Source organism: Phalacrocorax aristotelis, chromosome Z (assembly GCF_949628215.1).
Source record: "Phalacrocorax aristotelis chromosome Z, bGulAri2.1, whole genome shotgun sequence".
Lineage (NCBI taxonomy): Eukaryota > Metazoa > Chordata > Aves > Suliformes > Phalacrocoracidae > Phalacrocorax > Phalacrocorax aristotelis.
In genome coordinates, this window is record NC_134311.1 from 27,384,182 (window position 1) to 27,403,711 (window position 19,530).

General features: G+C 40.3%; 1 protein-coding gene across 17 annotated transcripts in view; it reads right to left on the minus strand.

Moving 5' to 3' along the window:
- The window catches only part of PIGG (phosphatidylinositol glycan anchor biosynthesis class G (EMM blood group)), an 88,466-nt gene that overhangs the window by 48,358 nt on the left and 20,578 nt on the right, over positions 1–19,530 (minus strand). For 8 of the 17 annotated variants that reach the window (XR_012658106.1, XR_012658107.1, XR_012658110.1 and 5 more), the window contains 2 exons: positions 16,733–17,014; positions 7,126–7,583 (listed from right to left, as the gene is read on the minus strand). Coding sequence is in view for 9 of the 17 variants with exons in the window: in XM_075079724.1 (XP_074935825.1) it covers positions 7,126–7,583; positions 16,733–17,014 (740 nt within the window). In the remaining 8 variants the exon portion in view is untranslated. Of the gene's footprint in view, positions 1–7,125; positions 7,584–16,732; positions 17,015–17,611; positions 18,214–19,530 lie in introns of those variants that run through there. The other 9 variants (XR_012658104.1, XR_012658105.1, XM_075079723.1 and 6 more) reach the window with 3 other exon arrangements.

Consider the following 19,530-nt stretch of genomic DNA (forward strand, 5'->3'; position numbering starts at 1 on the left):
ATCGCACTTAGCAAACTCCAGTTTTAACTCTGATTTAATTAAAATTATAGTACTTCAAACAGGTTTACTTTCCTGTTCTCTAGTATATGCTTTTTCAGGAGTTTGACCAATAGCTGTTGTGCTTGGAAAGTCACAGAGGAAATTATATGGGGCAGAAAAATTGTCCTGTTAGTCACCCCTGCAGGACCCAGTCAAGCACTTCATACAACTTAACAAGAATGCCAAGAGATGCGTTGCTTTCTGCAGACCAGTAGAGGAATGTGAGAGAAATAAGAACTAGAACTCTATGGGAGAGAAAACGTAGTCTTGATGCTTCTCCTCACTATTGTTCTTCCTCTACAGGAGAAAACAGTAGAAGCAGTGGATGGATTGCTGCACCAACCTGTGAAGATAGTGCATGCACCATCTCCTCCAACCAACACATAAAGAACTAATTTAGTAGCCACTGCATCTCAAATGAACCTGTGTGGAAAATTTTGAAAGCTTTCAGGCCAAGTTCTCCTTGGTTGCTCATTGTATGAAAGTGAGATAAAAGAAACCAGGGATAAATAACAGCACGTCACCATCACCTTTGTCTCTAGCTTAAAAAGTCAATGCACTCCTGTTAAGACACACTTGCAGGCAAATCTAACACAGCAGCACAAGAAATTAAAAAAAACATTCCTACCTCTAAGAAGTAATTGCTAGCGCTATACAAAGCAAGACACTCACTAACAGCTGCTATTTCCCATGGTGAACATCTGAAATCATCCTCTAACCCACCCAAAAAGAAAAAAAATTATCAGGGAAATCCTAGTGGATGGCAAGGGTATGTTCAAAGTCACGTGCAGATCAGTCATCAATGGTGCATTCTCGACTGCTAGCACAAGGATTTATATCCAGCTTGTGTCCCAGTTTTCAATAACAGTCCTCTGTGATTTCTGGTTTGAATTTTTTTGAACCATGTAAATCTGTTGAAAAAAAACTACTCCAGTGTTTCATAGAGTTTGCTGAAGAAACAATACAAGCAAGTGAAGTCAGGTCAGCATAAATCACCTACAGTTTCAAGATTTTCCAGCCAAGGTTCCTCCAGTCAGGCAGCTAAGTGCATATTAAATTAGCATGTATTTTGAAAGGGGATTGTAGTTGCTCAGAGTCCAGCCATTTAGCAAAGTTCTAAATTTTTTATATATTCTACTCAGAAATACAAGCATGAATGTACTACTCTGATCTCAGCTGAAATGTAGTGGGGTTTGCCCAAACCACAAAATCGAAAGTGAAGAACCAATAGTTTCCTGAGAGAGACCCTGAGTAGGAAGGAAGGAAAAGAGAGCTTTAGCTGTATGCTCTCACTTCAACAGCTTGTGGTCTACACTTCCATATTTCTGGTATCAGAACGAAGACTGAATCTATTTCCTTCCACTGCTTTGACCTCACCTGATCGCTGCTTTGACCTCGCCTCGTTACTGCAAATCCAGGTAGAGTGAAAGAATTATAAATGGACACAATTCATATTTTGTGTGGATAAAGCCTTTTTTGATTGTTTACTTTCATTCTACTAAGTGCAATAAAATACACAGGAGACATGCGGTATGCTAGCTTGGGGGGGAAGGGCATTTGGGGGTGGTTAAGTACATTATTAAAAGATTTTTTACCATCTTCCCATGCTGTTGCTTCTCATCACTTCTCCTCAAGCTGATGCTGTCATTGACAGCTTCACCCCTTCCACAGTGTGTCATGTTGCAGATCTGACACTTCCCAAGCTCTGACCAAGATTAACAGCCAAATGAAGCTAACTGAATAGCAACTAATTAAAAAGAAAACCTGACTTCCAGGCAAATTTAGGGATTGCACATTCTCTTCTGCTTCATTTGTTGTCTAATTTTCTTTTGGCTTTTTTCCCACCGAAGTATTTTTTTTTTTTTTTTTTGGTAGCAGGTTTCACATAGTCTTTCTGCAAATAACAAAGAACATTTTCCTAATTTCAACAATGTTGACTGCATCCCTAATAACCAAATTCAACACAATACAGGTAGACTGATTTTCTGTGGTTTGCTGCTTACGTTTCTCCATGCACAAACCTGCACAATAGTCTCTTTGCCTCAAATGCTGAACCCCTTAAGCACTGTCTGGATAAGCAAAATATTAGTCTGAGCATGAACACAGATGTCCAAAAGGTCAGTTCGGGGTGGCAGGCGGAAGAAAACGGTAGTTTGTCCGTTAGTTTATCTTAGAGACAAAATAGAAGGTTGGCTACAAAAAGCCTAAGCAGCTTTAACTCAAACTAACAAGGGTACACACGATCCAAGTAAGGTTCTAATTTCTTATTACTAAAATATGTGCCATTAAGACATAACTATGCAAATTAAACACATACTAAAAATAGAGTAATAATCAACCTTACCGACCAGCAATGCATTTTGGGAAGAGGAATAAGTGCTTTATGCCACTCAGCTTATTACCAACTTTTAATTTATGCTATAAGGACCTAACACATCGTCTCAATCCTGATCAAAACACTAGGGAAACAGACATCTCTACCACCCTGTTCTCTTGTGAAGGAGAGGCAAAGATGTTAAAGTCTCCAACCAAAGAAAATGAAAGCATGCTTGCCAAATAGGAATTCACAGATATTCTACAAACCACAGGATGTGCAAAGACTGAGTTGCATCGACTCATCTTTCTGAAGCTTGTTCAGTGAACCAAGAACTCACCTATATCCCATCTCTCAAGTCCAAAAACTGTGCACTTCAAATGCTTCTATTTGGCAACTGAAGTTGCTTCCTTGCACAACAGTGTGCCCTGGCAACCAAGAGGGCCAACCAAGTCGAGGGAGGTGATTGTCCCACTCTACTTTGCGCTGGTGCAGCCTCACCTTAAGTACTGTGTGCAGGTTTGGGCACCACAGTACATTAAGGATATAAACCCTACTAGAGACTGTCCAGAGAAGAGCCACGAAGTTGGTGGAAGATTTAGAGGGGAAACCATATGAGAAACAGCTAAATTCACTTGTTTGTTCAGCCTGGAGAAGAGGAGACTGAGGGGAGACCTCATCACGGTCCACAGCTTCCTCACAAGGGAGGAGGAGGGGCAGGTGCTGATCCCTCCTCTCGGGTTACCAACAGTAGGACCCAAGGGAATGGCTGGAAGATGTGCCAGGGGAGGTTGGATATTAAGAAAAGGTTCTTCACCCAGAGGGTGGTGGAACACTGGAACAGGCTCCCCAGGGAGGTAGTCAAGGCACCAAGCCTGACAATATTGAAGAAGTACTTGGACAATGCCCTCAGAGATACGGTATGAATTTTAGGGTTGCCCTGTGCAGTGACAGGAGTTGGACTTGGTCCTTGTGGGTCCCTTCCAGCTCAGGACGTTCTATGATTCTAAGTATATGTTAGCATGGTAGACATACTCTATTCTCCTATTATGCTAAAAACTACTCCATTGATTTAAGTCAGAATGTAGCTCCACAGCAGCCCAAGCCAATGTGTGCCAGAGCTGCCAGGGTTCTGCTCTTTCACCTGGCTCCCTAAACACAGCAGGAAGTAGTTACATCAATGAAGGAAGAAAGCAGAACTCAGTTTGCCATGGCATAGCACTCTGGACTGTTCCACAATCTTTTTAAAGCCCCCAAAAGTAGAAGTTTGTGGATCGCTACTTCTTTCTCAATGAGATTTGAAAGGCAAGTGGGTTTTTGTAAGGAACGCTTGACAATGGCAGAAAACAAAAACTGTTTATGTCCACAGCACTTCAAAAGACAGAGATACTTCCATGTTTTGTTCCTCCAGGAATTTCAACAGCAGCAGTGCTGTCTTGCACACTCTTCTCTTCCTGCATTCCTGTTACTAAGCCAGACCATTTACCTGTGAAGCTGGATGGTAAATCAGTTTGGGAAGTGATCCATCAGAAAGTCAAGAGCTTCTCTCCCCGATCTTGGGTTATTTTTCCAGCCACATCTATTCAATGAATTAGTTCACCATACTGACAAATGAACAGCTGTGCTGGTAAAATACAAGGCTGGTGAGGGGAGGAGAAAGGCAGCAGGTACCTTACCTTGTAAGGCAAGAGCTCCTGTAACATACCATTATAGCCAAAAAAGCAGTCATAGACTAAGACTATATGTGTAGGACCTTTTCTCTTCTACTTGCTTCAAGACCCAAGCAAATATATCCAACATGAGGCTATAATTTGGTGGGGAAGCACAGGGAGCAATTCACCTGTAAAATTCTGAAGTTTTGGTTTTGATATCTAGCTGCTGTACTTGAGCCTTACTGAAGGGGGAGGCAGACACCTTTAATAATAGGTTGTGATCGCTTTGTGAAGGGGAAGTAACAGTTGATCAACCTGACAGACTTCTGTGATGAGATGACTAGCTTGGTGGAAGGGCAGAGAGCAGGCAGTGTTGCTTATCTAGAATTTAACAATGTTTTTAACACCATTTCCCATAACATCCTCACAGGCAAACTGATGCAGTCCAGGCTAGCAAAGCAGACAGCTGAGGGGGACTGAAAACTGGCTTAACTGCCATGCTCACAGGGTTGCAGCCTGCAGCACAATGTCCACCTGGAAGCCAGTCACTAACGATCAACCCCAAGGCTTGGTACTGAGGCCAATACTGTTTGACATCTTCATTAATGGATGATGGGTCAGAGTGCTCCCTCAGCAAGTCAGCACAGAATACAGAACTGGGAGGAGCAATTGATACAGATGGGTCTTCTGCCACTCAGAGGCACCTCAACAGGCTGGAGAAATGGCCCAAAATGAACCTTATGAAGTTCAACAAGGGGAACAGGCAAGTGCTGCACCTTGGAACAAATAGCTCCACACACATCAGGACAGAGTGGGGGCTGATTATCTTTTCAGAGATGGCTCTGAGCACCCTGGTGGACACTGAGTTGATCATCAGCCAGCAATGTGCCCTTGCAGCAAAGATGACCAACAGCATTATGAAAAACATTACTGGCAGGCTGAGGAAGGTGCTTCTTTCTCTGTGCTCAGCCTTGGGACCAGCTGGGACCGAATACAGAGAAACATATGGACATACTGGAGCAAGTGCAGTGAAGGACTAGGAAAACGATGATGGGACTGGAGCAGCTGACATACAAGGAGAAGCCCAAAGCACTGGTACTGTTTAGCCTTTAGACGAGAAGGCTCAGTATGGATCTTACCAGCCTGATTGGAGGTGGACGGTGTTAAAAAAGATAAAGCCATATTCTTCTCAGTGGTGCCCAGCAAAGAACAAGAGGCAATGGACAAAAAATAAATTAAATTCTGTTTAATTAGAAGGAAATTTTTGGGGGGGGGGGGGGGGGGTGGTGTAGAAAATAAGTTGTCCAGAATAGTCATGCAGTCTCCATGCTTGGAGATATCAAGACCCAACTGGGCAAGGATCTGAGCAATCTGCCCATATCACTCTGCTCTGAGTAGGGGGATTGAAGCAAATAACTTCCAGAGGCCCCCTCCAACCTTAACTACCCTGTGACTCTGTTGTTTTCAAAGATGGATAGGAATTCTGCAAAACACACCAATTCTAATTCACAGGAGAAAAAAAATGAAACACAGAAATAGCCTCCTTCCTCTCTTCTACACCCTCCCTCCCCATCCTGCACCCACCCACCCCCCAAAAAAAATAAAAAGACTAAGCCAGAACAGGTGTAAACAATCTTGGCTTACCTGAGTGGGTTGCTTGAAAGCTCCTGACAGGCAATAGTGTTAGAGCTGGACATAGAGGACTTCCCAGTTTTTGTTATAAATCAGGAAGCCCTAGAAGCACCTACTTTAGCTGCAGACTACATTCTACCCATGCCATCTCCCTGAGTCCCCACAGCCCAAGGCTAGAACAGGTTTTGCTGCTCTATATGCATAACTAGCACCACAAAATCAGAGGTGGAAGCACGCTTAGCAAAAGCACCCTCTGAAACAAACTCAATTTTAAAGCTGAAAGAATATCCTTGTTTCACAGCATTGTGGCAGTAGTACATTCCAAAGAAAAGGGCTGATAGTCTGAAGAAGACATCTGGCTCAGGAAGTTATTGGGCAAATAAATGTTTGGAAGATGCTCGGGATTAATTCTAAAAATTCTCCCAGTGACACCAAATCACACCTGATCCTGCTCACACGCTGGCTTAGCTCATAACGAAAGAGTTCTCTATTATGTGGACTTAACGTTGGGAATATGACATTCCTTCCTCAGTCCCTCACCTCATCTCAAGAGGGCAAATGCACGGCAAAAGCTTTAGTATACAACAACTGCTATAATGTGATAAATTCCTTCATAACTAATGTATCTCAACACTCATGCCTGTCACAGCAATTAGCATTTTATCTGTGAGGCTGCCAGTAAGTAACAAGTCTCATATTTGTTCATTTGCTCAAGTCGCTATTAATGAATGATGAATGACGTTTCATCCACGCGTTGTAAGATACTGGCAAGAAATCTCTATCTTACACAGCACAGCCTCCCCATCTGCTGTCTGCAAAACCTTGACTGGTCAGTCACAGGGTATTGCTTCTCTGTCCACCAGCTGAAGTACAGAAGACAGTTCAAATATCAAGTACTTTTTATGACTGAATAATGGATGTAGTTCTTACAATACTAAAAGGTAGCAGAAGTAGAAGCCCTTCTCTGGTGTACTTCAAGTTGCAAAAAATTCCCTTTCTTGTTTATCATACTACACTTGAAAAATTCCTTCAGTTTTCTACCCACACCATATGTCTGTGATAGACAAGGAAGAATTCTATGTGCAGCATCTCCTCCTGCAACTTCATAGAGTTTGGAATTGAGCAGAACCTTCTGCCTTAATTTCAAGGGTTTAATTCTATTAAGTAATTTTTAATTTCGCAAACCAGACACTGTTGACTTTCACATGGAAAATATTTACTTTTTGCCTCTGATAAACTTATCATGTATAATTGGCATTAATTAGATAAGTCATGGTGCAGGGCAAAGATTATAAACTACTGACAGTACACAAGGAATTACTCCTGTGTCAAACAGCAGTAAAAAATTCCTTATGTTGTTTTACTGTTTACCTGCTTTGCATGTTTACAGCACTTTCTAAACAGCAACTGTATAGAAATGTATACATATTTTACCAAATATTCATTTTTAAATAAGACCGGAAGTATGACAATAAATCAGATACCCACCTTGTCAGCCAATGTCCAAAGTCTGGCCGATGAGCCCACTGGACGCCTGTCTGATTCAAGGATCGAAGTAGCCGGCAGCAAATAAGGATGATCCAGGGACTTGCTAAGCTTATCCACTTATCTGATCCTTTTATGAAGTCAGCTGAAGAGGTGGCCTTGCCCAATTTTGAACTTTCTGCTGCCGGAATGTCTATATTCTTGCATTCAGAGGCTTCCCCAATACTATCAACATTTTGTTTCACAGTGGTGCCACACTGAGGGTCACATTCTTTCAGAAGAAAATTATTTCTACACAGTTCCTGACACAGCACCAAACAAAGTGTATTGATAAGAAAATACCAGGTTTGATGTTCCTCTTCTATAAAACTGCTTGCCCCCAAACTCAAAACATGGCCAATTGTTCCAGCCAGAATCAGCACATCTATTTCTGACCAGCTGGAACTGGACACAACAGGATTCTGCAAACAAAACAAAATACAGCACTGGTGAAAGTATATAAAAATTTCACTTGTTAAAGCATTCATAGTGTGCTTACTGCAATTTCCTCTAAGAAAACAAAATTAACAGTGAGATGTTATTTCTATCTTGACAAATCCCAAAAATTTCTAAAAGAATCATTTTAGTGTAGCCTATTTAGCTAGCATTGCAACATAATCACACTGTTTAAAATGACATTCTGTTTAAGGGAAAAAACTTCTTTATGAATAATCAACACAACAGTAGATTCCCTACCACCCTGTGACAGAAGGTTTGAAACAAGCTCTTTCCCCATTGCACATTCATAGAAGTAAAAATAGAAATCTTGCAGAAATAAGAGATACAGATAATAGGTAACTTTCCAATAGTTTAAACCTGTCCTACCCTCAACTCAAGTATAGCAACAGCCTTCACTACTCAAATTAACAAAAGTTACTTGCAGACTGTCTGAAGGGTGATGAAGAGATTGAGGGCAGCCCTGCAGAGAAGGAATTAGGGTTACTGGTGAACAAAACGCCGGTCATGAGCCAACAATGTGTGTGTGCAGCCAGAAGGCCAACCGTATCCTAGGCTGCATCAAAAGAAGTGTGGCCAGCAGGTCGAGGGAGGTGATTCTGCCCCTCTACTCTGCTCTGGTGAGACCCCACCTGCAGTGCTGCGTCCAGCTCTGGAGCCCTCAGCACAGGAAGGACATGGAGCTGTTGGAGCAGGTCCCGAGGAGGGCCATGAAAATGATCAGAGGGCTGGAGCACCTCTCCTGTGAGGACAGGCTGAGAGAGTTGGGGTTGTTCAGCCTGGAGAAGAGAAGGCTGCAGGGAGACCTCACTGCAGCCTTTCAGTACTTGAAGGGGAGCTATAGGAGAGATAAGGACAGGTTTTTTTGCACGGCCTATTGTGACAGGACAAAGGTAATGATTTTAAACTAAAGGAGGGTAGATTTAGACCGGATATAAGAAAGAAATTTTTTGCTATGAGGGTGGTGAAACACTGGAACAGATTGCCCAGAGAGGTGGGAGGTTCCCCTTCCCTGGAAACATTCCAGCTCAGGTTGGATGGGGCCTTGAGCAACCTGATCTAGTTGAAGATGTCCCTGCTCACTGCAGGAGGGTTGGACTAGATGACCTCTAAAGGTCCCTTCCAACCTAAACCATTCTATGATTCTGTGGTGGCACCCGTTAACCTTGCTTAGCTTCAACTGTGTGTCTTTCATCATAAAATCTACTTTAAACCTTATCGATCTATTATTTACTTCATAAGCTGTGCCTATCTAAAACCATAATATTCTTTGTCTAATGCTTCTATTAGTTCAATTTCCTGTTTGCAGCAGCTACTTGGGATTGCCTCATCATCACTGCCCTTGATGATATGTCTAAAAAGAGAGTGCAAGGACATGTGGAAGGTGAAAGCATTTGGTTCATTGACGTTATCAGGTAAAGGACCTTTTCAGCTCACAGGGAATACAAACTAACAGGGAAAGCCATAAAAAGACCACACAGAGACACAAACCTGATAAGTAAGCACTATGGGAGGTCATAAAGATGACCAAAACTCTTCATCCATTAATTGACAGGCCATTAAGAAACCACAGGCATAGCTCTGAAGAGCATCAGCCTGGACTTTGTAACAGATAAGAAGGAAGTGACAGAACGTGAGTATTATGGGTATCTGAGGGCGCCTGTGGATCTATGCAAACTCACTAGGCAATGCTTCAGGACAGCGTCAAAGGTGCAGGAGAGAGGGTGGTGAGGAACAGGCTGGAGGCAGAGGGCAAAGCGAGAGGAGGAAGGATAAAGGGGCCAGTCACATACAAACAGGCGCCAGTTAGCACACTTCTCTGTGCCTGATCACTGTGGTCTATCCCATCCTATTAAATCCTCTCCTATCTAACCTTCTGTGCAACTCCACTCTCTGCAGCACCTATGGGTGCTGCAAGGCCTCACTACAATAAATGGGAACAAGCCCGCATGCCCGCAACTTGAGAGCAGAGTGAGTGAAAACAAATGCCTGCAACTTGAGTGGGAATGCGCACCATTGGGCCCACATCCCTACTGTGCCAGTGACTGCACCGCATGAGAGTCCACACACCAGAGTCCGGAGTGGGGACCAGAGGCCATGGGAACCGTGTGCCCAAGGTGCCAGCAGCTAGAGGGATCAGAGTGCAGAGGTCATGGTGTCAGCAAGGGGAAAAACTACCATAGATCACCAAGCCTGTAGATCTGCATCAGAAACTGGAGGACCCAGACTGTGCACGTGTGTGTGAGAGGTCACAATGCCACTGACTGGAGGGACCTCGGTCTGTTTAACTTCTCCTCAAAATCTGAGTGGTCTCCATATGGGAATGCACAGCTGGGCTCCAGCAGCAAGGCAGGACAAACGTCCAGGCCACCAGAGGCTCCCTAACATATCCTAACAAGTGGGGCAACATACTTCTGAAGCATTTTGGGAAACACACTGTCAAAAATCATCCTTTACAATTTTACCTCCTCATTAATTTTTCCTCTATTAAAGAATATCAAAGAGTATCTCCCAAACTCGTACTTCAAACACCTGATAAACAACTTAAAAGCCAAATCAAAACTACTACGTGCCATTTTTACTTCAGAACAAATATCTCTGAACCTATTTTCACGTTAATTGCTTTAACTGCACACTTCAACCACATCATCCTCCTACATTTGAACTTATAAACAAACTTTTAAAAAGTCTTGAATATTCATACAGATAAATCTCACAGAGTATGTACCCACATTCAAAGATGCACAGCGTACTGACTCCTGAACAGTTTAAAATATTTGTTAGAAGAATATAGAAACTCACTAATCTTAGAGCAAGTAAGACTAAAGTGGGTGTAAACAATACCATTGTCCCTGAGCATCTTAGATGCAAGTCTTACTTATGCTTAAGATTTACTGACAGCAGCATATATATTTTTGTTCAATAAGCATGATTACTGAATTATTCAATAACAATTTTGTTCAATAAATATGGAGAAGATAACAAACGGAGTTGATGCAAGAAGCTAGTAAACGCTATCTGGAATTTTGCTTTGAGCAAAACAACTTTTACAAAACGAAGATTTTAGAGATGTATGTGAAAGAATGAAGGAAGTATAGTTTAAACCATCACCTATTCACATCACATCCATTTCTTGTGTTGTTAAAGAAATATATTACACCAAAGTCACTTCACTTAAAAAAACCCACAAACAAAAACAAAACCAACAAAAATTCCTCATGAGGTTATACACAATGAGGGGAAAAAAATAAAACCACACCACTAGAAGTTTAGTGCAAGAACAGTCATAATCTGAAAAACTGCCCAGGCTCAATCTAAATCTACTGGCATTTGAAATGTCTTTGGTGCTCTGAAGACTATTCCTTTTTGTTTAGTGTTCAATTCTGGAAATCAAATACCAAGAGTTACATTCTGGAACAAAAGGACAACGTAGAAGTGTAGTCTGTGCAGAGACCAAAGCTGATGAAATTCACAAAGCTGAGACAAGAACAGTATATGACTAAGCTATAGAAAGTTTAAATTCCAATAATTCCATCATGCTGACTTTAAAGATCTTAGCTAACTAAATAATGCATGTAAGCACCATCTGCTTGCAGAGACCAAGGAATCCAAGATCCTCAACAAATAAGAATTAACCAGTCTACAATACAATTCATTTGTCTTCTTTATAAGACACAACATAAAATCTATATATGGATTGCTCTCTTGTATCTGGCTGCTGTCAGCACCGATATGAAAACTGAAGAAGTGACATATTGTCAATGGGGAACATGCAAAAGCCTCATGAAAATGATGGCATTAGGGTGAAGTGTCCCAGTGTCAGAAATCCATATTTCTTGCCTGCTTGCCTGACTCTCACAACTCCAGTGAAAAGAGAAAAAATTTACTCTTATACTCACATCAAAGGGTTAAAGTCCAATGGCATTTATTGATAAACCACATTTCAGACCAGAGTTAATCACTATGCAAAATGAAAAATTATCCTGCATATTATAACCTCCTGAGCCTTCATGATCCAAAAAATACTGAAAATAGCTTCATCAAGTTTTTCTAAATTTACTGGTAATCCCTGATATATGAACTGTGCCCTATTAGGAATGCCATCATTAAAGTCTTTAATATAACCTGACCTTATATTACTTAGATTGTACTTAGTTTTTAGATCTGTTTTACAGACACAGAAATATAGGTCCTACTCTGATATTCACAGCTCTGTCTTTCTAGCTGCTGAACACATCCAATCCTCAGGAACTCACTAGGCACTCCAGACACTAAAACACTCATATGACTCACACCAATATCTTGGCAAACAAGCTTCATACAGAATCTTTGGTTTATACATTTGTAAATGCCAGGCATTCAATTTAAGCCTATAATCTGCCGAGCCAAGGTAGCTTTAACATCTGATGTATCAGCATTAGTAATTGCATAACACAGAAACTGACCTCTTTGCCCTATCTTTGAACATATCTTGCTAACTTGCAGAAGTGCCAGTACATAAACAATGGAACATATGCAACTCTGCCCATGAAACTTATATTTTCTTCAGTTTAAAATGAAACCTCCTGTAGTCTATCTTCTGGGTCCAATTCAAGTTATGTGGCGTCTGTGTATTTGAGAGTAGAGCTCTTTTTCACAAAAGTTAACCAACCGTAGTGAATGCCTGAAGAATTTTACAATCACTTTTCAGATGAGAAACATTTTACTTTTCATGCTCACCACCACCCAAAATTTAAATACTTATCCTTCTGTTCCCTTCTGATACCTGAGCTCACAGCACTCAGTCTTGATTCCCAATGATAACTTTCCTATGACAGTGTACTACAGACCACACTTGCTCCTATATTTTCACAGCAATTTGTGATCATTTTGGAAAGCTACCCAGTAAAGGCACCATCTAAACATCTTTTTTTTTTCCCTCCAAATCAAAAAATGCAAAAAATGTTTAGGTACAATTGCATAAAAATGTTTTATTGTTCAATTCAGCAAAGAATACTACACAGAGGAGGAAAAAGAAAATTATTTTTAAATGAACAGGGTATTTTAAAGTAAGCAGAAAGAGTGACATTTTGTTTACATAACAAAAAACCCACTATAATTCTGCACAATTAAACTTTCAAAAGCTGTTATTTGACAGGCTTTAACTTTGGTGCTCTATTTTCAAAAAACTATTGGCTTCAATGTCTATCAGAAATAGGAAAAAATACAACTAATAGTAGTAAATACCATACTTAAGTCAACTACCAGGTTACCAGTGAAGCTACGAACACGAAGCTAAAATTTTTGACAATTTTCTGGAATTTGTAAAGGGCTGCAGAACTATTTAAATCCTGAAGTGTCATTAAAAGAAGGGACTGGTGCTGTTAGAAACATAGTAATCAGAATCTATAAATAACAGTCAGGAAGCAGATGCTAACACTGCCTGCACTGGTCTTCAGAAAATTCATGAACTTGGTAATCAGTTTCTATATTCAGCCACAGTGGAAAAAAAAGCATTACAAATGAGAAGCACTTCAGAGAAATCTTTAGATGTGAACGGAAACAATTTGAAGAAAAAAAAAAAAGCTGTGAAGCCATTAGCAGGAGAGCTTATCTTAATTACTTTTAAAATACCTACATTTTATCGTATAGCATGAGCTTAGAAAAGACTTTTTAGCTTTTTTTTAACTGGCAAGACCCCGATTCAGGATTCTAACTCCTGCCATCAGAAGAGCAGGGCTTCCGAGCTCTTTCAGAAGTGGAGCCCATATGCAGATTTGCACTGTGGAGATGCACACGTCACAGACACTTGGATTCAGAGATACTTTAGCCTCAGTAATACTCCTAACTCACACAGAAGGCCCCCCAAGACAAACCAACAGCACATACAGACAACCAGTTTTTCCCCCAAAATCTAGGTATTCTGTTGGAAAAGGAGCTGGAAGGTGGAATATTGACGTTTGTAAATTATAATGTACCAGTAAATAATCTGTCACATCCACACTGCAAGCAACACCAGATTACCCACTGCTCCTCTCTCATTCTCCAGGCTCTACCTTTGCACAAGCAGCCACCTGCAAAAAATCCCACCATATCATTTTGCAACAGCCCTGAGACTGGTAAAAATGTAAATCAAGTACAGGTCACTACTTCTATACATATCTGAAATGGAGGAACTTATTAACCAGACCCACAATACTGTTCAAGTTCCAAAGGAAGCTTGAAATAAGACAGCAAAGCCTATCTGACTGATGAGAAGTGATATATATCCAGCAATCCAGCCCCTATAGAACAGGACTGAAGACAGGATGACAAAAATGCTTTTCTACAGGTCTGGATACAAAGCTATGTTTGCCCCAACCAGAATTACTATTGCCTACACTTCTAAGACATACTCCAACTTCCCATGCTTTCAGATATGTCTCACATAGGAATATGACCACAGATAGACCTGGAATGCATAATCAAGAATGTTTTATTTCTATCTACCCCTGCCTTGGAAAAACAAACATACAAACCTTCAGGAAAACATTGCTGAAAACCTCCTCGTTCACATATCATCAGCTTGAAGTAGATAATCTGATCATCTGCAGGTATGTTCTAAGGTCCTAGCTAGGTAAAACTACAGAAAACGTGAATGTACCAATTCCAGACATTCCCACACCTTTCTAGTTCAAACAGGAAATGCTTGAATTGATGACTGTTCCATTACAGCCAAATGGAGATATTTTCAAAGGTGACATGAAAATAAGCATCTTCATGTCCAAGAAACACTAACTGATCCCTGTCCTAAAATGACAGAAGTGTTATTGCCAGTGATACCAAATTTCACCTGTGAATAAAAAGGAGTTTTTCCACTTCTTGAATTCCAGAAGGTCTCATAATTGGTACCAAAGATGAAAAGGAGACAAGGTACTGCTGAAATATCCTTCTTCAAGAAACAGGGAATTGAACCTAACGCCCCAACATCAACCAGGCAGAAAGCTCCAACTGCTGTGGTTTCTCATACGGAGAATGTGGGGTGCTGGCAGCAAAGATATGAAACTGGATACAGTATCCTGGGTATAATTTCTAACCAGTTTGACTGCTTTTGCTCAGTTTGTTCTCAAAGGCAGATGTACAGACAAAGCAGAGCTAGGGCAGCAAGACAACTGAACCAGAAGGGATAGATAAAGACTTCTCACACATACTCTTGTCCATGCTCCCTAGGCATAATTGACTAGGTGGAATCATCAGAAATGGCCACACGTTATGGGTATTGAAATGGAACTTCCTCCTCTAAACTTCCTCAGAAAGATTCATTCTAGAAGTGGAACGGCATGGATTATATGGGTGCTTCTTTTTATGTGTTCCTTGAGGAATTTATTTGCCTCTGGCAGGGAGCTAGCAATTCCTTACATAAGAAAAGGCTTTCCACCCAACTCAAGTTTTGAATACCAGGCGACATTTTACAATTGCTGCTGTGATCATTGACAGAGCAGCTATATTAGCAATATATGGCATCTGCAGGAAGTTGTTCATGTCAGCAGCTGTCTCTCACCAACAAGGATGAAAACATGCCAAGAACAGATTGGAATGAAACCCTAAAACTCAGGCCAAACTAAAAAGTCAGAGCTTTTACTTGTCAACCAATACTCGGTTACAGCCTATTCTAAATTTAGTAACAGCCAAGGCATAGCAGCATCTTCCTAGATCCCACTCTTTGACCTAGTAGGGAAGCATTTTTCCTGGGTCATATAAAGTTACTTTGAAGTAATTCCTACATTAATGGGTGTCACAAGGAGTTAACTCTTCTCTAGCCATATAAGATCGATCCCTGGTCACAGACAGACTGAATTGCATTGAGACTATTAACCTGGAGGAGAAAGCTATAATCCGTTGTCATTGCTCTCAATCCTACTGAAGTGGAGCATCTGTAGATTTTACACAGGTCTAGACAGTCATAATTTTTAGGTTCTTACTGTTCACTAGAATTAGAAAAACTGATAACAATTAAGATGAAACATGAGCTTGTCTTCGATGGTTGTGGTTTTTTATTATTGCACGTAAACATTAAGTTTATCCGGACTACACTGGATAATTAATTATTATTCCAAGACCATATTCTTTTACTTCTGCTAAGAATAATTTCTACCTCATTTATAATAAAACACAGAAAGATAATGAAGGCCATAAGTAGAACAACTCAGACATGGCAGAAGTGAACCGAGTCCATTTAAAGACCAACAACTCCCTAAGTACCAATAGTATTAACAAACTGTACAACCAGGTATTTCTTTCAGCAGATTTCTCCATTCACATTGATTAAAATTACTTTCTTCTTTCATTTGCCTTAAAAAACCCCAACACACTAGCATCACAAGCTTTGGCAGCAAAACAGCTAGACACTGATTTTATAGTGTGACTGACAGTTCTTGGCATACTAAGTTTCACAGTGAAAGAAGAGTAAGACATCTCAAATTCTATTTCCTTGGAATTACCTGAATTCTGTTCAATACACAAATAAAACTCATCAGGTGCTTTACTCCCACAACTGAGAACATTTCTGAGCAATCCAAAGATTGTAATAAACTCCATTTCTTAAACATAGAAAACTTAAATAGTGTAACTTAAGGAGTAGAAGAGAGATTAATTTTGCTCCCTCTATTAGCATTTCAAAACTATTTTTTAAAAAGCATTAAGAATACAATATAAGAAAGGGTACTGGCAAAGTATTTTGCCAATATTAGTATTAGAGCATTAATGTCTGTGGTAATTGGGAAAGGACAGGTCATCACCAGTGCACGTTGTTGCAAAATATCATAAATCTTGTTTTAACGGCAATTGTAAAATATCACTGTGTAACAGTATAAAATTAGTACACAGTGTAACTGTTTCTGATCTCATAAAATCAACTGTAAAATAGCTTACACTAATTAGAGCGTTTCTTAGAGTAATGTGAAAATAAGCACTTCTATGATCTTCATTATAGCAATCGGTGTCATGCCACAGTGAACACACCACATTTCAATTACAATTTTAAATTATTCAAATTACATTGCAAATAACAATTTCTTTAGGTACACACAGAGAAGAGTTTTGTAAAACTTTATCTGAAAGCAAAACATTCTGAACCATAATTAACGCATGCTCTCACCTTCAGTGGAAGTCTGGAATTCTCAAAGGTCTTTGCAATAGCAGACAAAATACCACACATAAGTGCAGAAATCAGCATCATTACTCCAGCTGCTGTTAACCAGGACATACTGCAGAAATAGCATAAGCTTTCTGCCGATGTGCATACAATGACATGAACTGCACACAGCATCAGACACATCAAGTAAAACAGCAGAGAGAACAATGGAGGGGAGAGGGGCACTTCAAATTCTGCCTGGCTGCTCAGGGCTTTTGGTACGCTGAGCAAAAGCAGCAGCAGAACCTAGGAAAAAGTAGAGAATTAATACTTAAAGAATTGGGATTTGCTAAAACATACAGTGAAAATTCACACAAAAAAATCATACTGTTGTCACCCATGTCACTCTGCTAGTATACCTCATCAAAAAAAACCTGTGAAGAACTATGCTGGATTTTTTGACCCCAGTAAAACATTACCATATAAATGGGAGAATCAAAGATTGTGTTTTCATTTATTAAGAGCTTGGACACACAAGTTAACAGAGTTTAATAAATTACCATGTGCCTCCTCACCTGTGGTAACTGATCACATGCATGATCTTCACTCACTGCAGAAGTAAGAGTTTTTAAGTGCTGGTATCAAAATACTTTGTAAGCGAACAAATTTGACCCAATATTTGTCACCTGCAAATACCTAAAAGTATCATACATGCTGTACCAAAGCCCATTTATCTCAACGTGTGAGATAGCAGGGTCTCTGTATGTGTGAGTTAAATAGCTTCCCAGACCAGAGAAAGTTCTAATACTACCACATAAGCATATGCTGCATTTCAAGCTCATCAATTCTCCCAGTATTTATTTTTGTACCTCTCCTCATCTTAATTGAATTTATTGCTTTTACTTTTGCTTTGCTGTAAGCTGCACACATATCATGCAGAATTCCAAGTTTCCTCTCAGGTAACCGTAGCTGTGGAGATGAATAACATAATGAAAAATTTCTGCTACCCACGTACAAACCTTTACAAATAAAGAGAAAATTCAGCCATGTGCTAAAATAGTTTCCAAGGGGCACAGATGGAGCTAGGACTAGACTGAGCTCAATCAGCTTGTGCTAGGGCAAGATTAAAACAAATCAAGATAGAAACAACTGTACCAGACCACTGCCAACCTGTAATCTTTCACTGTCACTTGTGAAGACCTCTGCTTAAAGCTTTTTCCCCACAATACAGTAAGGTAAAGTAGACCAAAAAAATCCTATGCATTGCAGTAGTCTTCCTTCTTCTTCATATTCTACTTCACACTGTTCACTTGGTTATGAAAATACGAGGTTTCACAGTATCAAACTGGCTCAGGTCTTACCTTTTAACACAGCACTTAAAATTAAAACAAAGATAGCACTCATGATAGGAAAATACTTGAGTTGTAGTTATCTACAAATCTTAATGTAGCTCTTTTGAGCAAATGCACTGTTATCAATTCCTGTCCCAGAGGTATTCTCCTCATCTGAAATACAGGATAAATGGCATTTATAGCATGGTGTAGTGTGAAGTCACCTGTGAGATTCCCTATCCTTATTTAATTCAATGAGGGTGGAAAATTCTTATCAAGACAAAAAGATTTTTGGAAAGCAAAGCCGTTTCTTGAGCACTGTACTGGAGAAAAGAACAAACTCCAGCAGTTTTGCACCAAGTCTTACAGTCACGCTGACCAGTTCCTTGTCAACCAAAATTTTCACAGTTAGTAGCTACATGTTTCTTTTGATGAAGGCCCATTGAGGCACTTGACATTTGTTGTGTAGAAAAAGTAAGCACCTACAACCATGTTCCAGGAAAAAAAAAATCCAATGCTTCAGGTCCAAAGGCAATGAAGTGAAAAATAAAAAACCAAGCACTTCTACTTTGGGCTGAGCTTTGTCCACCTCTGGATTTGCCATCTGCAGAGTGGGAACAGAACCTTCCATCTCATCTCTCAAAGGCCCTGTGGAACTAAGTCTTGTGAAGCAGTCAGCAGGGTGATAAACCCCACTGAGGAGTCCACCAGAAAGCCATCTCAGATGTACTCTGTACACAGAGAACAGTGCATATGAGGCAAGGCATACAGTCCTGCCAGGACAAAGGAGACTCAAACACTGAATAGCTGCTCAGGTACTGTTACCCATTCCAGGCTTTGAACGGTATCAGTGCTACAGCAGTTACGCAGTCTTGTACGGCACCACACATATGCAGGGACTAAATTAAGTTTGGAGAGGTATTTCCATCCTAGGGTATTTCCATCCAATGCTTATTCTTATAAAAGTTGACCCTTGTGACATCTAAAAGGTCAGTGCAAGCTTCTGTATGTAAATGCTCATTGGCTAGGCATGGTATCCCTTCAGCAGGGTTCTCAAAGCATTACCACAGAGGCTATTTCCAGCATTTGAGATTTGCCCAAAATATTGATCGCAGAGAACTACTTAAAATTCCAGACCTGGGATATCTTATCTTTACTCTGACAGTATGAGATATGAAGTGGCAACACAGCACCTTACAGCAAGTATTTGTTTCAGGGCTGTACACCTATCAGTACAAAGAACAATTCTTGGAACTGTGAAAATTGTCCCCCCAAGGTATTGCCTGCTCTGAACAGCTACACTCATTGTTAGACAAAGAGGAACAAGTAGGAACTTACTTGCCAGGCCTTCTTTTTTTTTTAATGCAGTAAGGCTTCTCGAAAAGTAGGCGGCTAGCTAATAGGGAAGTAATTTAAGTTGTAGCATATCTGCATATTTACTGTAACTAGTTACACCAAAACATAAGTATCTTATGTCAAAAGCTCTCTGGA